We start from the raw sequence: 20,544 nt of genomic DNA, 5'->3' as shown, positions 1-20,544 counted from the left end.
ACACTCTTTAATAAATGCTTAAATGACATATGTAAGAGTGTTTATCCCATGTCTTTCTAGTACTCCTGAAGAGTTTCCTTTGATAAAAATCATGCTGTGCTTTCTGAGGCTTGAAACTTATCTGCTTTAACAGCTGAAGGCAAATTGAAAAACCAGGAAGAACAGCGAATTACACTCTTCACTGTCTCTCCCATCACTTTGAAAATCTTCCCTGCCACTCCTATTTATCGTGAGGATGACTCAAACTGTTGTTCGTGCTTGGGTGTTACCATTTGAGAAAATCCTCTAGGCTACTGGAAGAGAAGCCAGAACATTTAAAGCTGAGGTCCTGTGTTTCCTGCTTTTGTCTGTGTTGACAGTGTATTCACTTTTTAGTAGGCACTTACAAAGTGTATAAAGCACTCACTAGGACTGGAGGATTTTGGTTATGTTAGCACAGTGTTAACAGGTTTATCTTTTGCAGGTATACCAAGTCAGCCCAACCCTTAAGATGCTCTTGGTTCAAGTACAAACACGACTAAAGGGATTACCTAAGACACAGCAACTATGCAGAGTTTTCATTCTGTGAAGTTTAGATTCCATTCTTGATTAAGAATTTTAAGTTTTTCCCTACTGCATCTACTGCTTTAGGGTATAGAGTTTCTTTAGGGGGTATGAGTCCTACTTCTGTAACTTAGACATTTAGGTTTCCTCTATACTTGAGACAGAGCTGTACTTCCAGGAAGCAGTTCATTCTGTTTATTTTAAACAGGTATTTTACGGTGGGATTATTCACTTTCCACTGTTATCTGACTCAATGACAAACCTAAACTAGATTTATAGCGTTTGTCTGTTAAGGTTAGTAGGAGCAAATAATTTGCTTAATTCTCTTCTTCATAACTGCATTTCCCCCTTCCTTAAAGCATGGAAGGGTGATTAGCAAGAGGTGGTTATGTAATTGTGCCTAGGTTTGCTTTAGGTGGCTGCTTGTGCTGTGTATCTTGCCTGTAGCCGCTGCTGTGTTTTCACCTGGAGGTCACGTACCCAGGCTGTGTCAGGATCTCTCTGGTTATAGATTTACAGCTGTAACAGGGAGCTGGGGTTTACAGGCTGTGCTCAGTGGAGCTGCCAGCTCTGTTGGTGCAGCATAAACGTATCTTGCTTGTCTGTACACCAGTACCAAGTACAGATTTAGTCACAGAAATAAGTCTGCTTTAACATGATAGACTTTTCTTTAGTCTGTTTTTCTTTAAGATTGCCTGATTATAAGGAATAGTGAAATAGTTTTCTAGGAATCCTTGTTTTTCAAGTTGTTGGGGTTTTTAAATTTTTTTTTTTAATACTCTCCAATGTTTTGGTGGTCATATCACACCTGTAGGAATTTGATTTTAGTCCTGCTATGTTTCTAGGTAGTTTGAACTTCGGCTTTTCCTACTGCAACACTGTTATATCTGCATTGTAAATACTTTGTAGGAGTGTTTAAAGGTCGCCCATGAGGGAAAAATATATTAGAATTCAGGGAGGTATCTTTGCAATTCTTCAGTTTTGTAAAATCTTGCTGAATTGTGGCAAATTTGATGTGACGTCTCCCTAAATACAAAAGTAAATAAAGCTTAGGTTAAGTTCTGTGACTGTATCCCTGTTGCTCCTTCCTTGGATGGGACTATGCTCTCCGACTTTGTAGTTTTATAAATCTTTGTAGTGAAGCAAAACTGGTAAAATGAATAGAATGAAGTTTTGTTTTGGTTTTTGGGGTTTTGTTGTTGTTGTTTGATCTGTTTTTTTCTTTTGGTCTGGCTTATTTCATCTGATCCAGAGTCCTGAATAGTTGTGACAAGCTTTCATTACTCTTTCTTTCCTGATTGCTGTGTCATTTGACTCACTCACTTGCTAACTCTTCTATGGAAGTAAAATTAGCTTATGTTAAGAAGCAAAGTGGGTGCCAAACAAACATTCTAATGTGGAGGTTTGAGCTTTTTTTCCCAGCTGTGTGCTCAATTTTCAAGCTCTTAGGCCAAACCAGTATCTTGTTAAACTGTCAAATTATATATTATTGGAAGATGTTTTTGTTTCTTTGCTTGCTGCACTTTCTTTGTTATTGTATGCATGAAAGCACGGAGTTTGTTTTGAGTTGCTTTTTTGTAGACCAAGTAAGTGCTTTTTTGCCTGTTTTTTTACTATATAAATATATATAGTATTTCAGTTATGTGTTTGTATCGCTATCTTACAGTAACTTTCTAGCAATAAAAAGCCCTTGTCAGGGGTGTGGATCCCCCTGTTCGCAGCTGTTGAGCAGGCATAATGTTCACCATCCTCCAGAAAGGTAATCCCTCTAGGCTTGGTGGAAGCTTTTCCTTTGGGCTGGATTTGCCTGTCAGGATGGGGTAGGTGCAGGTTGGTAGGTGCACAGCTGAGTGTGGAGCCTCCGCAGCTGCGTGCCTGGTGTTCTGAACCCTGAGCAGAGACTTGAGGCTCACCCAGGTAGACTCTGCCTGCTCTGAACTTGGCTTGGGTACATCCCTGGACTGCCAGCACCCTGTCCTTTCTGTTTGGGAGTCACCCTGCTCAGACCAGAGCCCGTGCTTGGCATGCTCTCTGTGTGCCTGTTGCACCTTCCAGCAGCTGGGAGGAACTCACAGATCTTATCTGGACAGCAGCAGGTACTGAGTTTTTTGTTTTGCATTTGCTACCCACAGGAGCAATACAAATACAATAGCATGCAGTCTATGTGGTAAACTTTCTTTCACACGTAAGAAGTGTGAAATAACTTAAGTATACAAGTAGGCCAGCAGTTTTCGGATTTGATTTCATTAATGAAACATTTTTTTTTTTGTTAGGCCAGAAAGGCAGATATTTTGGTACTTGCTTCACCATCGATATTCTCATTTTTGTCTGTGTTTTGCTATGTACTTAAATTTTTCCAATAGACTTCCTTTCATAAAGCAGCAGTATTTGCAGAATTCATCTGAAAAGCAGACTTAACCTAGCCACAGTTGTTTTCATGTGAGATAGACTTAATATTATTCCCAAAATGATGGCATTATGATAATGCCTCCTGTTGCTAGCATTGTTATTTAAGAATTTTGTTCTTTAAGGCAGGAACTCACTGTTTAAAAAAGATAGAGTTAGGGGAAATATTAAAGCTATGTGTGTGCAAAAATATTCTTTTTATCTCATCATAAAAGGGTTAGAACTTTCTAGAGGCCTTCCATTGTCATTGCTTGTGGTTTGATTCTCAGGTTTAAACTACAGAAAATTTGCCCCTTCTTATTGCTGAACAGCTTTTAGTTTTGATAGAACTAGAGTGGGCAGACTGCTTCTTAAATAGAAGAAAAAGAATTATTTAAAATCTAAATTCTCAGCTCTGGAATTTTTAGTTTTCCAGCAATGTAGTAGGTTTTATAGAAGACCAGAAAATGTGTGAAGGGTTCTTTTCGTTTTGTGGTAAGTTCAGTTTTCCTATGGGAAGAACTGGGCTTGCTTTATAAGCAGCTATATGACAGGAACTGGATGGGGGTGAGGTGATAAATATGAAAGGCTTCAGTCAAACCAGAATTGTCAAAGCAAAACTTCTCCATCCAGCTTGCAGAAGTGTTAGACTGTGCAAGCTTGGCTTTCTGAATTTGGCTCATCTTAAATGAGCCCTATTGAGTATGTTCTGTAAATGTGCTAATGCAGTGATAGTTGTGTTTATACAATGTTTTCAACATTCTGGTAATTGGATAAAAATGCAACCCAGGCATTTCTGTCTTCTAGATCTAGAATCGTTCTGATTTACACTTTGTCTTAGCTTTTGAAATGTATCCTCTTTCATTTTGTCAGTAGTTCTCAAATGCCAGAAACCCTGAGGTCTAAATGTTAATAGTCTAGCCAAAAAGGGAACTTGTCAGGATTTACAGGTCTGCTTAGATGCAAGAACCTTATAATATTACATTTACTGCTGGAAAAGTATGAACAAATTGCTCTTCACTGATAAAACTCTTAGAAAATAACTTGAAAGAATAAATAAGGCTAGAGGATATTGTGATCAGGTGGGATTTTCAAAATCACCAGTCTCAAAGTGAGCCTCACTGGGTTCTCTAATTTTAGCTAAGTTCTTTGTGTCATTCTAGAAGTCTTATCTTTGGTTATGATGGTGCTTGAAATTACAAATGAAAGTCACTTTGTCATTTGCAAGAGATGATGCAAGACTGTCTAATCACGAGTGACATGTAAAGACTGAATGACAGTCTAGTGCTCCCTGCCGTGTTTCAAAAGAAATGAGAAGGGCACTAATGAAACCAGTGGATTTGAAACAAGAGGAAATTTGGGTTTCTTAGTTTTGTTCCCCCAATGCACACACACACACACAGTGTGAACTTTTTTACTGTTGTGAACATTAAAAACTTTACACAAATTTGAAGGAGGACATAACAAGCTCACAGAAGAAAAAATTTTGCTGAACACACAAATATATCTGACCCAGAAAGTCCTGAGATATGACTGATGAAGTGGTGTTGCACTTGAGAAAGCCTTGTGTGCTTCTCCTACTCTTATCTTGTTCCCCAGGCATCTAGCCTCATCTGCCCTTGGAGTCAGGATTGTAGATTAGTTGCATGTTTGGGGTCTGATCCAGTACTGTCATTCTTATCTTTCATCTGATCTCAAGAGCTCTTTTTCAATTTTTGCATTTCTGTGACTGAGGTTAGTTCCTTAAGAAACAAAAGCTTGGAGGTTGATTTTGGTTAAGGATTCCTTACCTGCCTGAACAAAGTTCTGTAGGGATTTTTTTACACACTTTTAGATGAAAAATATAAAGACATATTTGACTTGGTATTGGTATTTTTTTTTAAAGGTAAAAGACTTGTGTACTGAGGTGAAAAAAAAAATTGCCTGGCATTCTGTTCTTGTTAAAGCCAGAAATTAAAACTTCAAGCTGAATATAGAAAGTATAGAATAGGACATCTTTTGACTTTGAAGTAATGGTAAATCTGAGGTGTTTATAGTAAACTTTCTTTTTCCTTGTCTTTTAAAACTACTTGTTAATTCTCTAAGTATCAATATCTACCTGCCTTGGTTTAGATCAAAAACATGCTTGGAATCAATTAAATTTGGTCTGCTTTTATTTTTATAGGAAGTGTGCATTTTCTGCACTCCGTAGATGAAGAAACCACACTAAACAGAACAATTTCTCAAGTTTTGGTCTTAAAACTGAACTCTTAACTCTCCCTTTGTAGGAATGTGAGTAAAAATAATGCACTTTCAGGAAGTACTGGTTGCAACACATTCAGATCCTCAGCAGCTCTGACAATGTAAGCTTTTTTTCATTTGAGATGTCTTGGCATGACTTAGGAACATAACTTCTCATCTAGATTTTACATTTAAATTTTGGCATAAGACCTTACCAGAGAGACAGAAGAGGTGGTATCAAAGACAAGAACAGAGAGAGGGGGTGCATCTGTTGCGGAATGTACCAGTGAAAGCATTGCTCCATCCACACCTCTCCAGGATAATCTGTTGCAGAACCAGAAAAGGCGGAGAAAACCTCATCCAGTCCTGAATAGCTGGTACCCTGTCTTTATATCAGCTTGTGGGAGGTACCGTTTTACTCCCCATCTTCCCAATCAGATCAGGAATTTTTCAAGTAATGGTCTTATTCTCAGCATTACAGATGAAACTTTTTGACTGCGTTGGGTTTTTTCGTTTGGGTATTTGCTGGTTTGTTGGTTTTTCTTCCCTCTGTGGAAGAGTGGAAATGTTTAATAAAAAAAATACAAAGTTTCCTCAAATAGCTTCTGGAGACTGAGCTATTAGCTGATCAGAAAGGTATTGCACTGTGTTGCACTGTGCTCTTCCCAAAAAACAGAAGCTGCTGCCCTGGAGTGTGAGTGCAAAGCAAAGAGAGCTATTGTCTGTGCTTCTCCAGGCTACTTGAGGTAATACACCAAGGAAAGGTTTGGTTTAAAGGCGAGTGCTCATATATGTGACTTTGTCTGCTTGTTCTGCTTTTAAGTCCGTGATGGGTTTTTACTTTTCCCTGCAGTTTTGTAATCTCAGAGTAGCTTCTCTTTACCGGGGTGAGGCTCTGGGGTGCTCACTGCTGTAAGGCAGAGGGCTGTTGCTGAACAAGTTGTCACTCAAATGAGTAACAGCTTTGATGAGCTCAGGGGAGTAGTGCCCTGGAAACATAGCCCAGCAGTGACATTGGGGGTTATTATCTCGCATTTCTTGGAGGGAGTCTAATATTAAACAGACCCCTCAGAGAGAGAGGCATTGAGGCCTTAGAGGGGCATATCTGGTTTTGGACTTTGGATTTGTCAGTGGCATGTGGAAAAAATAGAGAATTTCTACTAATGCTGAGAGTTTTGTGCATTTTTTTGAAATCAGATATGAATCAGAAGATTTTAGGATTCCCAACAAAGTTAGTTGCTTATTCTCAGATGTTATGCAGACATTTATATCTATGCTATCTTTGTAGCTTAAGCCCATACTATTTCAATTTTCCTAAGTTCTGTGGCTAAAGATTGAAAATCGTGTTGAATTTAAAATTCAATCAACTCTGGTTCCCAGCAGCCATTGAGTAACTCGGTTTCCCAGAAGTAGGAGGCAATGTATGGTTGATTTATAACAATTAAACAGAAGCTTTGCACAGGGAAATAAACTCATCCAGATTACAACTTACCATGTAGTTTGATGGCTCAATATGCATTTTCTCAACATTGATTCACTCCTCTGTATATACAGCCCTGGTGTAAAAATGTCTCAGTGCTGTATCTGTGTTGCAGTTGACTGCCCTAAATCTTAAGAGCAAATTTGTTTAGACTCAGTTCTTATTCTTGACTCCATTGTTTTTGGGGAGGAAAAAACAACACTTATTTTACCTTTTAAATTTTATTTTATTTTACAGTGATGTTAAATTAATTCTGCAGAAAATGTACACAGTGTTCTAGTAGCTGGGAAACATGTATAGCAGGATGTTGTAATGCAGTTTTGTCTATGTATTCCTGTTTGTAACAGTAATATATGTATATTCCTCCTTTTACATGGTGCTGACTTTTCAAAGTGTCTTGATTAATTTTGCCAGCACAGAGCCCCAAGTACTTAATTTTTAAAACTTTTTAAAGTTTGAAAGAAAATAGCATTTGAAGTTTTAAATGCTCATGTTCTCCAAAATTACTGCATCTTGAATTTATGGGACACCAAATAGTTTCCTGGAAGAAATAATTGACTTGATGCACATGTTCATTTCTGGTTAGAAAAGGTCTTGTTTTTCTAAGAAACTGTACTTTGAGATTGAATTAACTTATTCAGAGGATGTTATTTTCCTCAAAAGTCATGCTGAGTCGAAGAACTTCTCACAAAAGAGTTTAATAAAGTGGTATTGTACCTAAAGCATTAACTTCAGTCATCACAAGTTACTTTGTTCTAATTACCACAGGCTTCTGAGGGAGAGGTGAGAAGGAAAACCAGTTTGTCTGAGACGTTTCCAAATGCTCTAAACTACCAGACTTAATTGCTTTATGGGGGCCAGGCTTGTGGAGAGAGCATGTATTTTTATCAGATAAGCCTGGAAGAAACAGGGTTCTTGTAACCCACTGATTGAAGCCTCCTGTGAAAGTAATGGTCCCTAAGAAGGAAAGTGCAGAGAAAAAGACAGGGGGAGAAGTAAGAGACAAGAGGGAAACTCTAGAGAACTAGATGTGGTAGCTGAAGTAATATGACAATATGGGGCAGTTTTTCTGCAGTGTAAAGCAGGTTAACTTCACCCCCATCCTCAGTAACTTGGAAACTGATACGATTAAACTGAGCAACTGTTTTAACTTCAGGAAGGAAAAACAAGCTACTTTTTCATTTGTGTTTGACTTGACAAACTGCCTTTGGACTTTGGTTAACCTAGTCTAAACCCTAAAGTTCATTTCTAACATACAATCTGTAGGAACAGACCTTTGACATAGATTTTTAAAATACTTTTTCTGTGTGCTGTTATGCTTAACACTTTTACAGCCTTGTAATAAGCTTTTCAGATGTGAAGGAAGCACAACCTTTACATATCAAAATATATGTCCACAGCTAAGAAATGTGCAGGCTTCTAATTCCAGTTTAGTCCCGATAGTCTTTTAATACAGTTCATATTGTAGAGTCACCGTCAAATATTTTCATTTTTATGGTCTGGAGGCTGTGTTGAATGAAGTTTTCTGAAACTGGCCTTTCAGAGAATCTGACGTCCCGTGGTCTGGTGGACCGATTCTTTTTTATGGAATTTTGAATGGTATCGGATGTGAAGTAATAGACTATGGGGTCAAAACAGCAGTTTGAAACAGCAATGCACAGAGTGATGGGGTACATAGTCCTGACTGCAGCCACCACTGAGCAATTGACCCAGGTCTGTGTTCTCATAAGGGAGTAGAGTATTAAGGTAACATTATAAGGCACAAAGCAGAAGCAGAATATCACCAAATGGACAAAAATCATTTTGAGTACCTTTTTCTTGCTTACTTTATTCCGGCTTAATGTAAGCGGTTTATTCAGAGTCCGTAGAACCATAGTGGAGCAGGTCACGTTCAGGATGAGAGGAATAAAAAACCCAACGGTTTCAATGAAGATAACAATCCGGGATAGGTAGGTTTTCCACGTGTCCTCTGAAAAGTTTTCAAAGCACGTCCTTTGCTCCGTATTGTTCCAGCTGTTTGTGGACTGGAAAAAGCTTGCTGGTGTGCTGCCTGCTAGCACAGTTATCCATACTGCAACGCAGACAATCTTTGCATTCCTTTTGGTCCGGAGAGTCTTGGATCGGAAGGGGTGTACAATGGCTAAAAAGCGATCCACGCTGATGCAAGTCAGAAACAAAATGCTCCCATACATATTTGTATAAAAGAGAGTGACAGAAATCTTGCAGAGAATGTCTCCAAATGGCCAGTTTCTGGTTACAAAGTAATAAATCCTGAAGGGTAATGTAAACACAAAAAGCAGATCTGATATGGCTAAATTAAGCATGTAAGTTGTAGTCTCGTTTCGCACTTTTAAAGTACAGGTGAAAATGTAGATCGCTACACAGTTTGCTATGAGGCCAAGAACAAACACCATGCTAAAGATACACCCATATAAAGTATATTTAAAGGAGTCCTCAGTGGAACAATTAGAGCTTACCATTATAATGGTATGTTAAAAATTCCTGTGATTTGATGTTTTCTCTGGTATTTTTATTGCAACTTTTTTGAAATTCCAGAAGAACTTGCAGGTCAGATGTATTTGAACAGCGTGCTTTGGCGAGTTTGTTACGCTGCGAAACTTCAGGGAAGGAAGGTGAACTCTGTGGCAGGGGAGTACATCTCCAGCAGAAATCACCAGGAAGTCTCTCTTCTCTGCCGAGTGCTATTTGTAATCACATAGCCAGTCTGCAAAAGTCAGAAAATGCATCATTTGTGGCAGATGAGGTCACCCCAAAGCTTGCTTAGTTCCATTTCCCGCCTCGATTCAATGAAGCCATTGTAGGACTTTCTGCCTTACTCTTGGCTGCAGATTGTGATGGCGAAGGCTTGTCCATCCGAATTTACTGGGAGCATGTACTTTAGGAAGTATTTTCCTGGACACTGCGAAGTGTCAGCACTTGCATTTCCCCCTCTCCCTCCTTTCTGTACAGCAAGTTTTTCGGCTCGCTGCCTGGCCCCATGGGGCGGGAAGCAGAAGGGAGGGAGCTGCTTGCCAGGGCAGAAACCGAATTCCAGAGCGTGTTCGTTCCTGCAGCCCACAGCCCTCGGCAGCTCCTGCCAGCCCAGCTCCTTCTGGAGAGCAGAGCAGAGCGCCCGGGCAATTTGTAGCATGACATCACAGGAAGAAGAGGCCGGGCGCCGAAGAATGGTTTCAGTTTGGTTTGTTTGCCTTCCCCTGTCTCTGCTGTACCTTGCAGATGTAGCTTGCAGAGTGCTGCAGCTGCCTCTTAACTCTTTCCATGCTCCCTGAGAGGTCCTTTGTCAATGTTGCTGGGGTCCGAAAACTTTTCAGTTATAACAAGACTTTGCAGTGTCTAAATAGCTCCCATGCCCTTAAGTTCCTGTCTTTCTTTGGAGATAGTAGTAATTGTGGGATTTTATATAGGATTGAACTAATATGCCTTTTGTTAATAGCTTTGCTTGTAATAGAGGACACATTAATCACCAGAAATCAGCTGAGTAGTTCTGTCTAAATTCCCCCAATACACCAGTACAAACCTCAAGAGGGACAAAGTAACATTGATAGGTAATTAAATAAATGCACCAAATAATTACTGAAAAAGAGGGTTGCTTTTGGATATTCACAGGACTGAGATGTGTTGCAGTGGGAGGAGAGATATATTTTTTTTAACATATTCCATATTAGAAAGCACACCCCAAGCTTTATTTCTAATCAGAAAGGTGGTTCTTTTTCAAAAAAAATTGATTCCAATGCTTTTTTGAAATGTTGTGATGCAGAAAGTGTTTTCTTGAATATCTAAGCACAGAATTAATACAGCAAAATGCATAGACTCTACTGTGGCTCTGGTAATTTAAAGGGGGACAGTTACCACATATGCACAAAATACTCCCATTAGTCACTGATAATTGAAAGGAAAACATGTTGTAACTAATTACATTGTTAAGTAAATATTAAAAAAAAAGCCGCTCTTACTGCCTTTAGGGGCAGATATGAGATAAATCTCAGTTTAGACAGACTCATTTATTAAACAACTTGGATAGACTCACTTCTGGCATCAGACACGGTCTATTTCTAAGTCTTAGAGTAACAGACCTCTTCATATCTGGCTGGGTGGCATGGTTCTTTTGAACTGTATTTTAATCAGTTGCACCTAAGCAAGGCTCTGGGGCAAAACCTTTCTAGTCTGCTGTGAAGGAGAGTAAATAATAGCGCTTCACAGGGTTTTGGCATAGTTTCTTAATGTAAGGTAGGTCAGACAAAATTCAGAAACATACAAAAGTGGGTCTTGCTTATTTTATTTCAGGTTTTCTTTATAGTTTTCTGTGAAACATTTTCACCTTGATTTTGAGGTGAAATCAGGCAGTTTAACTTCAATAGGCTACAACCACAAGAAACCTTTTTGACTATTCTTGAAATTCATGCTTAACTGTAAAGCATAGTGCATCTTGGACATCTAAGTCAGTCAGGAAATGAAAATGTGAGCTTGGCAGAGTCTTTCGTGTCCAACTAATATGTACCTTAGCATAAAGGCTTTCCTGGCTTTTCTCACAAAAGCAGTCATCTCACCCTAAATTTTGTTTCTGTTCCTGGCAACCTTGCATGGTGAAAGAAGGGTTTTCCTGCAAAAGTTCTGCATCGGGCTATGGGAGCTCCGCTCTCAGCTTTACTGCTCCAACTTTGTTTGCACAGGAAAACTGTGTGGGGCAGGCTCAGCTACTGGAACAAAAATCCCTGAAGTACAGAAATTTGATGTCACATGTCAAAGGCTCAAGAAATAATTCATGTTTAGAGAGAGAAACTAATGGCAGTGAGTGTGTATCTCACTGATTAGAACTTGATTTGGCGTTTGGACAAAGGTGTGGGTGTGCAAAGGCAGAGTGGGATGTCTGGTCCCTTTTACCACTGTAGATGTGCTTTAGAGCAGTTGTGAAGGTGCATCCTCAGCCTTTGCTCCATCTGTCAGAGCTCCTGGCTTGCTGTGGCCTGTGTTGTTGCTCCTGTTACAAGTGTGGACACTACTCAGAGCTGTATTTATGGCATTGCGTGTATGGTTGCGTTGTCTTTAGGACTCTGTTGCTGCTGTACCCTTCTGGTGCAGTACAGTACATGCACTTTGCACTAATTGACGACCTAAGTGATATTTGTATATGTCCAGAAATACCGTTCAGCTGCAGATGAAAATGTGAACCCCCTGAATTGACAGTTTTTTCCTTCCCTTCCTGTTTCAGCGAGGAGAGTTACGACTGAGCGGGCAGGCTGAGTCATTTCAGTGTAGAAGTGTGAACGGCAAAGGCGAATTTTATACCACTTTGTTAATTTAGATGCAGCTGATTGTTACCAAGCAGTGTTTTAATTTGTGTGAGCTTGTCCAAGCTGAAGAACCTGCGTTAGTTTGCTGGGAGCAGTTGGGAGTCAGGAGTGGCCTCCCTTCTGGCTAGGCTCCAGCATGAGCAGGGGCGAAGCTTCATTTCACTCTCTCCTTTCGTTGGATCATGTTTTAAGATGTTGGGCTTTGTGCCGACAGGTTCGGAAAGGACTTCAGTAGTCCCCAACACCTTAAATTTTAAGAAGTTTAACAGTTATGGAGGAAGAATTGATATGGTAATAGTCTCACTTACAGCCCTTTACCACAGGCAATTTTCCTACGGGATGGGAAGGAGGGGGTAGGCAGGAGGAAGCAGCTGCAGGGCGGGCCTTGTACACTGAGGGGGTTTTTGTCTCCAAAGGAAACGATGCTGTTGCTGCAGGGAAGTGCATATGTGAGTCTGTCTGCCTTTCTGCCTTAGAGATGGGAATGAGTTAGGACCTGTCATTTGTTGCTACTGCTAGATGAGCAAAGTCTGCGTTTCCATCAGCAGGCTTCCTGTGGCTTTTGAAAAGGCACCAAAGGCAGAGTAAGAATGGGTTCCTTAAAGCCAGGAGCTGATGAGGTGCTTGAAATCATCTCACTTTAGCAGCGAGCAAGTTTTGTGCGCTGCTTCAGTCAGTGACCACATAACTCTGCTTCTCTGAGTTTAGATACCATTTAAGTGATTTTGGATTTGTGTGGCAAACCTGCTCCACTACATGGGGTCAGAAGGAAAAGTGCTTATAACCCTCGCAGTGTGCTTGGAGAGTGGCTGTAGGACACTGCTCCTTCCTCCCCAAGACGCCACTGAGTTGAATACTTGCTCTCATTTAGGACATGGGGGCAGGATCCCTTAAATTCAAAAGTCCAAGTCGACTGGTAAAGAAATATTTCACTGAAATAAAACAAGTATTTGAAGGCTTTCCAAGCTTTTAGAGTTGTGCTGACCAGTGTTGTATGTTCCTCTGGTGGTACCCTCACCTTCAGTGCTGGAATTAAATAGAAGTTTAAGTGGTCAAAGGTGAAATGCATTTGAACTTGTCTAATGTACTGCATTCAGTCTGTGCTGATGCTAATACTGAAAGCTCTTAAGAGAGGGGAAAAAAGCAACTTCAATATTAACAGCGTTGTAATAAATTCTTACAGTGTTTCCAAGGCCAGAGTATGCACTGTTAAATGAGGGTTGTCAGGTGCACAAAATGCTCTGTGTTGGGACCATTATTCCGTAACTACTGTTACTGCTTTTAGAGGCACACCTGTGTCATGGTGCAGGCATTTGTTCTCACTTGGGTTAAGCAGTCTTATGCAGAAGAACTTGTGCTGTCTGGTGCAGTGAAGACAAACCCTGACAGGACAGTATTTTCTTTGACCTAAGTACTGTTATTTATTCAGTTATTTTGATGGGGTTTGGCTTTTTTTTTGTCTATTTACTGGAGTTTCTCTTTGAACATGTGTATGTACAGGAAGGAATTTATTATGGTTGAGAAGTAGGGCTGAGAGCCAGGATGTCTTTCTGGCTGTGCCACAGATTTTTCTGTTCCAATCCTGGCGAAGTTTTCTATAGCTTTGTGCTCTAGCTTCCCTCCACATTAAGAGCTTGTTCACTTCCACACTGGGATCTGAGGCTGTCTTAATTGCTAAATATAGTTTGAAGCCCTTGAATGGAGAACCCTCTATTAAATACGATCTTGAGATAATTACAGTGGCAGCTGAATGTGACAAAAATATAGACAGATTAAATTTTTTTATTTTTAGATTAGGTTTCAGCCAAGCAAAAGGATCAATTAAGAGACTTCATTTGTTTCACCTCCGTAAATCTCTGGAAAAGTAGGTGTAGAGGAAGCAGGGCTGGGCATTTTGACTTTCTCAGCTGTCTTTTGGAGCTCCCTGCTCAAACACCCCTAAGTCACCATAAGACTGCTTCTGAGAAGTGGCTGACTGCTTTATTAAAATGTGGTGATGGTGTCCACCTATGGAGATAATGTGAAGTTGTTATGGCACTGAAGAGTCCCTTTTTTTTCCTCCTGTTAATGTGGCAGGCAAGTCTTCAAATGAGCATTATAAAACTTAGGATGAACAGAGTATTTTTATCTAGCCAGCCTAATCCCTTGCGACTGTTGCAGAGGCAGTTAAAGGCTCTCCCCCATGTCAGGAAACTTGTTAGCTTAATGCAAATAAAATCACACATACAAAGTACAAGTAAAAGTTGGTTGTGTAATTGCTTAAAAAGGGAAAAGGAAGCTCAGAATAAAACTCTGGACTTCGTCCTTCTTGCGTGTTTAAAATGCTTCTCTTTTCTCTTAAATTGTTTCAGTTTCCTTTGAAAGAGACACACCTGCTCCTCTCCTGCTTGTAGATAGAGGAAACAATTTCTCTCCTTCTGTATGAGTTTTTAGGCTGCTAGAGTACTTCCCCCCCCCCCCCCCCCCCCACCTTTGGGTTGATGGAGTACGTCTATGGATTCATTGGTTTAAAAGGGATGGACTAAACAGCAAAGGAAAGGATCACAGAGATTAAAAGCTTGAAAAGTGTATGTTGATGTTCTTCAAAGGGAAGAAAAATGGCGTTTATAATCTTAACAACATGATTTTCAGTGGATAGGAATAGAATGAAAAGAATCTCTAAAATGTCAGGTAGGAAGAGAAATGCCTTAACTAGAACAAAATACCTGAGTTCCTAAACTCTCATTTGCATTTTTTTTTAACTTAAAAAAAAGTGTTTATTCAGTTACTCTGCAGACGTGATTGAAATAACATCAATACTTGAAATTTCTGTCTGCTGTAGATGCAGGAAATAAGTTAAATGCCTTTCCCAAACACTGCGGCACGTTCTGGCTCTACTCATGCTTGTACTTTTTAAGTCCTAGGATTAGAAACTCAAAGTTTGAGTTGGCAGAAATTTACCAGATGTTCCATGGCCAAAAACTTTTTACTCAAAATACTTCTCAAGTGCAGAACATGACTGTTTTAAGAACCTAAAATAAATTAAAAATCATTTGCTATGGTAAGCAAATAATAGGAATGATAGGAAAGAAGAAGCCTCATTAATTATTTTGGAAACTAAACCAAGCATAGGGGGTGAAATGGTTGGAGCAACAGAACTTGTAGAAGAACATCTGTAATTTGTGTAGTTCTAAAGCAATTGCTTACTATTTTTCATATCTTTAGTGTCAGTTTTTGCCCAACATTTGTTCTCTGGGCAGGATTCAGGTAGTCTGGTTCTGTGTCAGGATTACTGGTGTTACTGCACTGGTTCTGGAGGATTCTACTTTCATGCTGAATTACTTGCAAATACTGCATCCAGTGTTTACAACCTCTTTCAGTTTTGGCCAAATGGAGGCCTCTGACTTTATATAGAGGATTTTAACCTCTTCTTGTCAGAGGCAGCACAAATCCTACAGTCACATTCCTATACTGAATTTTATAAAGTGTAACATTGTGAAGCTATTGAAAAAATTTGCCACAGTCATTCAGTAAAATTTATGTGAGTTCATATTGTTTAAAAAACTCAAAACCCCATGATATTAATTTTGTTCCCTTCACAAAACCAGAATGTAAGAAGTTAATGGGGGGAGAAAAGTTTCATAAGAATTATTCAAGCTGGTAAGCTAATTAGTTTGGATAAATACTGACATGAAAATGCTTGTCAGGGGAGAACTGCTGCCAAAAAGCAGAACTTGGGCTTGATTAATGTGAAGAACTATTACTTTCTAAATGTGTAAGTCAGCAAATAACCTCTTTAAATTCTGCATGATAAGATCACTTAAATGATTATTTAGCATATCATTAGTACTGGTAAACAGCAATTACAAATACTTTAGTTGATTTTCTCTTAAATCTTTCCTCCCAGCCCATATCCTGAAGTTTTATGGAACCAATTCGATACTTTATGAACCATTTTATTACACTGTTGACCACATTTAGCAGTTGCTTTTTCAATGTGGCAATCAGCTAATACCTAGAACATAAGAAAGGAAATGTCAAAACTTGGTAGGGTAGACAAAAGTCATGCTTCTCATGTGATAATTATAATTTTTCTGCTGCAGCCTTGGAGAAATGGAGTGATGCTCTCAAATGGAAAACATAAACAATCCATTTTCGTTGAATCTCTGTTAATAACCTTCCTGGATGTGGCAAGGTGTTTATCTGGGAGACATTGGTTTGACCCTGGCAGGAGAGGGGAGACTGAAACCCACATGTCATGCCCTGAGCAAGTGCTCTTGTTATGAGGGATTCTCATCCTTTGCTGTCAGGGAGTGAGTCCTCTGAAGGAAAGGTGCTCCATCTTTGGAAGTGTTCAAGCTCATAGGGGGATGGGGCTTTGAGCCACCTGGTCTAGGCAAAAATGTCCCTGCCTCTGGTGAGGGGTTTGGAGCTAGATGACCTTTAAAGTCCTTTTCAACCCAAACCATCCTGTGATGTTGTATTTAGCCTCAGAAAAAGGCACTACACTGAGAACAGAACCTTTGTGCTGCAGTTCCTGGTGAGATACCCATGCAATGATATTTTGCTCCTCCAGTGGAGGTGGTAGAGGAAGCTCCAGATAGTGTTGTGCAGCCTACACTGTCCTGCACACCCCTTACTCAAGTCTCTGGGTTTTGCCAAACTTCCTCAGCTCTTGTCTGTGATGGTTTAGTAGGTATGAGGTACCTGTTGTTGTGGAAGGATCGCCAAAGTCCTACTTCTGCTTACAAATATTCCCTTTCTCTGTACTTCTTGAATTCCTTGGCTTTTGATACAGTTTTTAGGGTTGATTTAAACAGTGTAAATGTGGGCTGTTGCTCGAAGTAATCCTACTGCTGTCCGTTTAAGCCTCTCTGCTTCTTCCCTTGTGCTGTGTGTACATATGCACTCAGCAAATGAGGACAATTATTTGGTTTAAAACTAATCCTAACAAATACATAATTTGCAGTCATAGCTGTGCTAATGGTAAAGCCAGGGATGAGGCAAAAAGTGCAGATGTGTAATTTGGAGAAGCACCAGCACGATTAAACTGATTTAAGCCAGTGGTGAAACTATGCAGGAAGTTTGGTGATGTGTGTTGTGGCGATGTTCAGCTTTGAGGCTTTCAAATCTGTATTGTTTTGACGCTTGGCCAGACATTAGCATAGTGTTTGGCTGTGTGAGGTTTAAAAGCCTCAGCTAAGCTCAAGAGTGAGATCTGTGCTTCTGGTCTACTACCCTGTAATTTATTTTCATGTAAATGGTTTGCAATAATGATATTTATAATGTAATAAAAGAGAGCCATCTATGTCTAATTGATTTTTCCACAAAAGAGGATAAAAATGAGCAGTAATACATACATAGTATGCATAGTCATGCTTTGCTATATAGGATTGATAGGGGTGATAAAGGATGACAGCTTTCTAGGCACATAGCCGATACAGAGTGCATTGAAGATGCTGTAAGTTTTCTTATTGACTTCAGGGTGTTGGATGTTGTGGACCAATTGTCTTCACTGTTGATTTTCATTTTCATTGTCTCAGGCCAACCAGTCTAGAGAGTTAGAAAATCACATACAAATAAATATGCTACAGGTACCTCGTATCACCTGCAGTTAAAATAGACAAAATAGAGAGTCAGGTAGCAGGGAGATGGATTCAGGCTGAGATTGTAATTTGTGGTTCTAACTTCAGAAATGCATAAATTTCCTGCCTCTTATTTCCTTGGAAATAAATGGTAAAACCTGTTTTGTTTTTGCTGTGGCTCAGTCATTGGTTTCTATGCTTCAGAGCTGCTATAGAAAATGCCCACTGAATGACAAACGAAGAGCCTGTTAAATACTTAAGAAAAAAAAACAGAGAAGTCTACATAGCAGAACTCCTACTGGATTGAAGTATCTTAGTTGAGGTCCCTTGTGTGAGCTTTTTTTAACAAGACATTTATATGTAAGGCTTCTGGCTGGTGTTCTGCTGTGCTTGTGGGCACACTCTGGGTTTTGGTTTCTCCACGAGTTTGACACCAGTACATGTGTGCTGCAGGGAGTGGAGCTGCCCATAAAAGATCCTACACTAACCAAAAGCATTTTCCTTACAGTGAAAGTAAAGATAGGAGAGCAAAAGTGCATTCAAATCAAAGTAACTCTTTTAAATTTGACAACTGTTTCAATGTGTTCTTCATCCATCCTCCTCTGAAATATCAAAAGTATACATATAGATGCACAGAAAAACTTGGTATATATGCCTAAGTCAGCGTGAAAATGGTCTCTTTCTTTACCAGAAGCAATGCGGTGAAATTTCAAGGTCAGGTTGTGGCTTTAAGTCTTCCTTTTATTCTTTATACTTTCTGAGGCAGGCAGGTTATCCTGATTAAAATGCAACATAAATCTATGAGAGTTATGACTTTTTAATCTCATGTGAAAATATGTGAGAGGCAGGTTAGGAGAAATGGCTGAGCTGCAGTTCAGGCTTGGTTATTTTCTAGAGCAAATATCAGAAGCTATAAAATTCAACAGAACTTGGAATTACATTATTGTCTACATAATATGAGACCTTTACACACTCTGGAGTTTGAGAGCTAAAGGGAAATGTTTTGGGGGGGGTTTCTATAAGCCCAGCACTTTAAAATCCCTTGTCAGGAGAGAAAATCTTCCCAGTCACCCCAACCTTCCTGCATCTGCTTATCCCATAGGAAGTAAACAGTAACAAGTTCAGTGTGGTCGTTTGTCACTTCAGTAAAACTAAGGTGAAATATTTCGATTAAGTCATGCACAATGACAGTTCATGGCATGATCAAGATTTAAAATGAGCATATGATGCCTTTTAAAACACTGCTTGGTGAGCTCCTGTTTTGAAATTGCTAAAAGAGATGCTACAACCAGATTGGTGGTACTAGTAGAAGGAGTTTGAAATGCTTTTGTTGGAAAACATTAGCAAAATTTCGGGTTTCTGCTGGAATCCAAAAAGGCCGATTGAAGTAAAAGAAAAATTTTAAGAAGCTAATTAAGCTTTCCTTAAATTTAAGGATCAAAAGACTTTAATTTTCTCAAATTAGGATGTAGAGCATAGTAGTTGCCTCAGAAACATTGAACTTGGGTTTTGCTTTGTTTACAAATGACCAAGAGTTTCTCACAATAAAAATGCAGAGCTTTAATAGAAAAGCGCATTGTTATTGAAGGATTTCACATTTTTCATTTGTTTTCCAAAGAAGAGATTTTTAATTTAATGAGATCAGGGGAAACATGTTTTGATCATTTAGTAATTGAATGCACCTTGTCACCTAAGTTAGTTTTACTGCTTTATTGATATGTACTCTTCATGTATTGCCTAATGTCATTGATTTATTGCTTCAGGGAGAGTCTCGTAAGTTCTTTTTATGTACGTGGTGCAGTTTTTATTATATGCCAAGGTCATATAATTAAAAGGAGCAAGTGTTGCACAGAGGAAGGAGAGAGCAGAGGCCATGAAATTTCCTTGATTTTCATATACACATCCACTCCCTACTCAGGAGTATCTGAGCACCAAAAAAAACGGGGCATCAAAAATTTTGACATCCTTTCTTTTTAAAATGTTGTCATTTTAAAAGGAGGCTTGACTTCCTCATTATCTTTATGAAGGCCTAAGACCCACATGCCTGTGCCTTGGCTGGGCAAGCTTTCGTTTTTCAGTCCCCAGCTGGATGTGTGCTTCTCAGCATGGCTTTTGTTGGGCCTCTCTGAGGCATCTGGTTGCCCTCATGGGTCTTGCACAAAGCCTCCAAACCAACTTCTGGCTTCAGGTTCCACAATGGGTGGGCAAAGGGGCTGCAGATGGGTTGCTGAGTATGGGTCCTTCACTGCATAGATGTGTAGCACAAGGGTTTCCTGTGGGGAGGGAAGTTTCTGCATTGGTGCTACTCAAAGGTGAAGAGGGGGGTGGGGGTAGATCTGGTTTGTGGTGTTACGGGAAAAACCCAACAAACCATGATCTTTATCTTTTTAGAGCTGTAAGTTTTAAAACTTGAAGATAAATGTTGCTTTCCTAGATCTCTGTGAAGTCATCCAAATAGAAATGCACTGGGTTTTAAACACCCTGCTTGAGCAGGGAGGTTGGACCGGATGCCCCACTATGTTCCTTTCCAACCTTAACCATTCTGTGGTTTTCTCATATCCCACATGATTTTGCTCTAAATATCTAAGGGGGAAATGTTATGCCTTCCAGTGTCTTTTTCCAGAGCCTGAGCTGGACATCACTGATCAGTCTTCATAAAAGATTCTTGTGTGGCCATGAAAAAATGAATATCATGTCTTACATTGTTTTCTGGAAAATAGTATTGGTCTAGTTTGCAGAAATGTGAGCTCAAACTTCTTGCAGATGTTGATGTGGCCCAAGTGTGGTCTGCACATCTACACATTCAGATCTTAGATAAATCGTTTCGATCTTTTTGCACTTTTTTATTGGTTTTGCTGTTCTTTACTAGTTCAGCTACATTTTTTGGTCTTACAAAAAAATTAAAGCAGGTATATTGCATTGTTTTAAGGTTTCTTTAGTCTTCTTTTTAAGGATCCTAGAATAACTAAATGGATATTCCACATGTTTCAGTGTAATATGCTTCTGACTCCCATCATTTACTAAGGGATATTCTCAACAT

The 20,544-nt window shown here is 39.5% G+C and overlaps 2 protein-coding genes across 2 annotated transcripts in view; one reads left to right on the top strand and one right to left on the bottom strand.

The window, feature by feature from the left end:
* The window catches only part of RB1 (RB transcriptional corepressor 1), a 70,736-nt gene that overhangs the window by 33,893 nt on the left and 16,299 nt on the right, over nt 1–20,544 (top strand). The window lies entirely within an intron of this gene.
* Nucleotides 8,086–9,108, bottom strand: LPAR6 (lysophosphatidic acid receptor 6; the record flags this gene model as incomplete). Its single annotated transcript, XM_082277641.1, has 1 exon — nt 8,086–9,108. One exon carries the CDS (start codon nt 9,106–9,108, stop codon nt 8,086–8,088), a length of 1,023 nt encoding a protein of 340 aa, XP_082133767.1.

This window comes from Coloeus monedula (genome assembly GCF_965178545.1).
Source record: "Coloeus monedula genome assembly, chromosome: 3".
In the NCBI taxonomy this organism is placed as follows: domain Eukaryota; kingdom Metazoa; phylum Chordata; class Aves; order Passeriformes; family Corvidae; genus Coloeus; species Coloeus monedula.
This window is presented reverse-complemented; position numbering and strand designations above follow the sequence as displayed.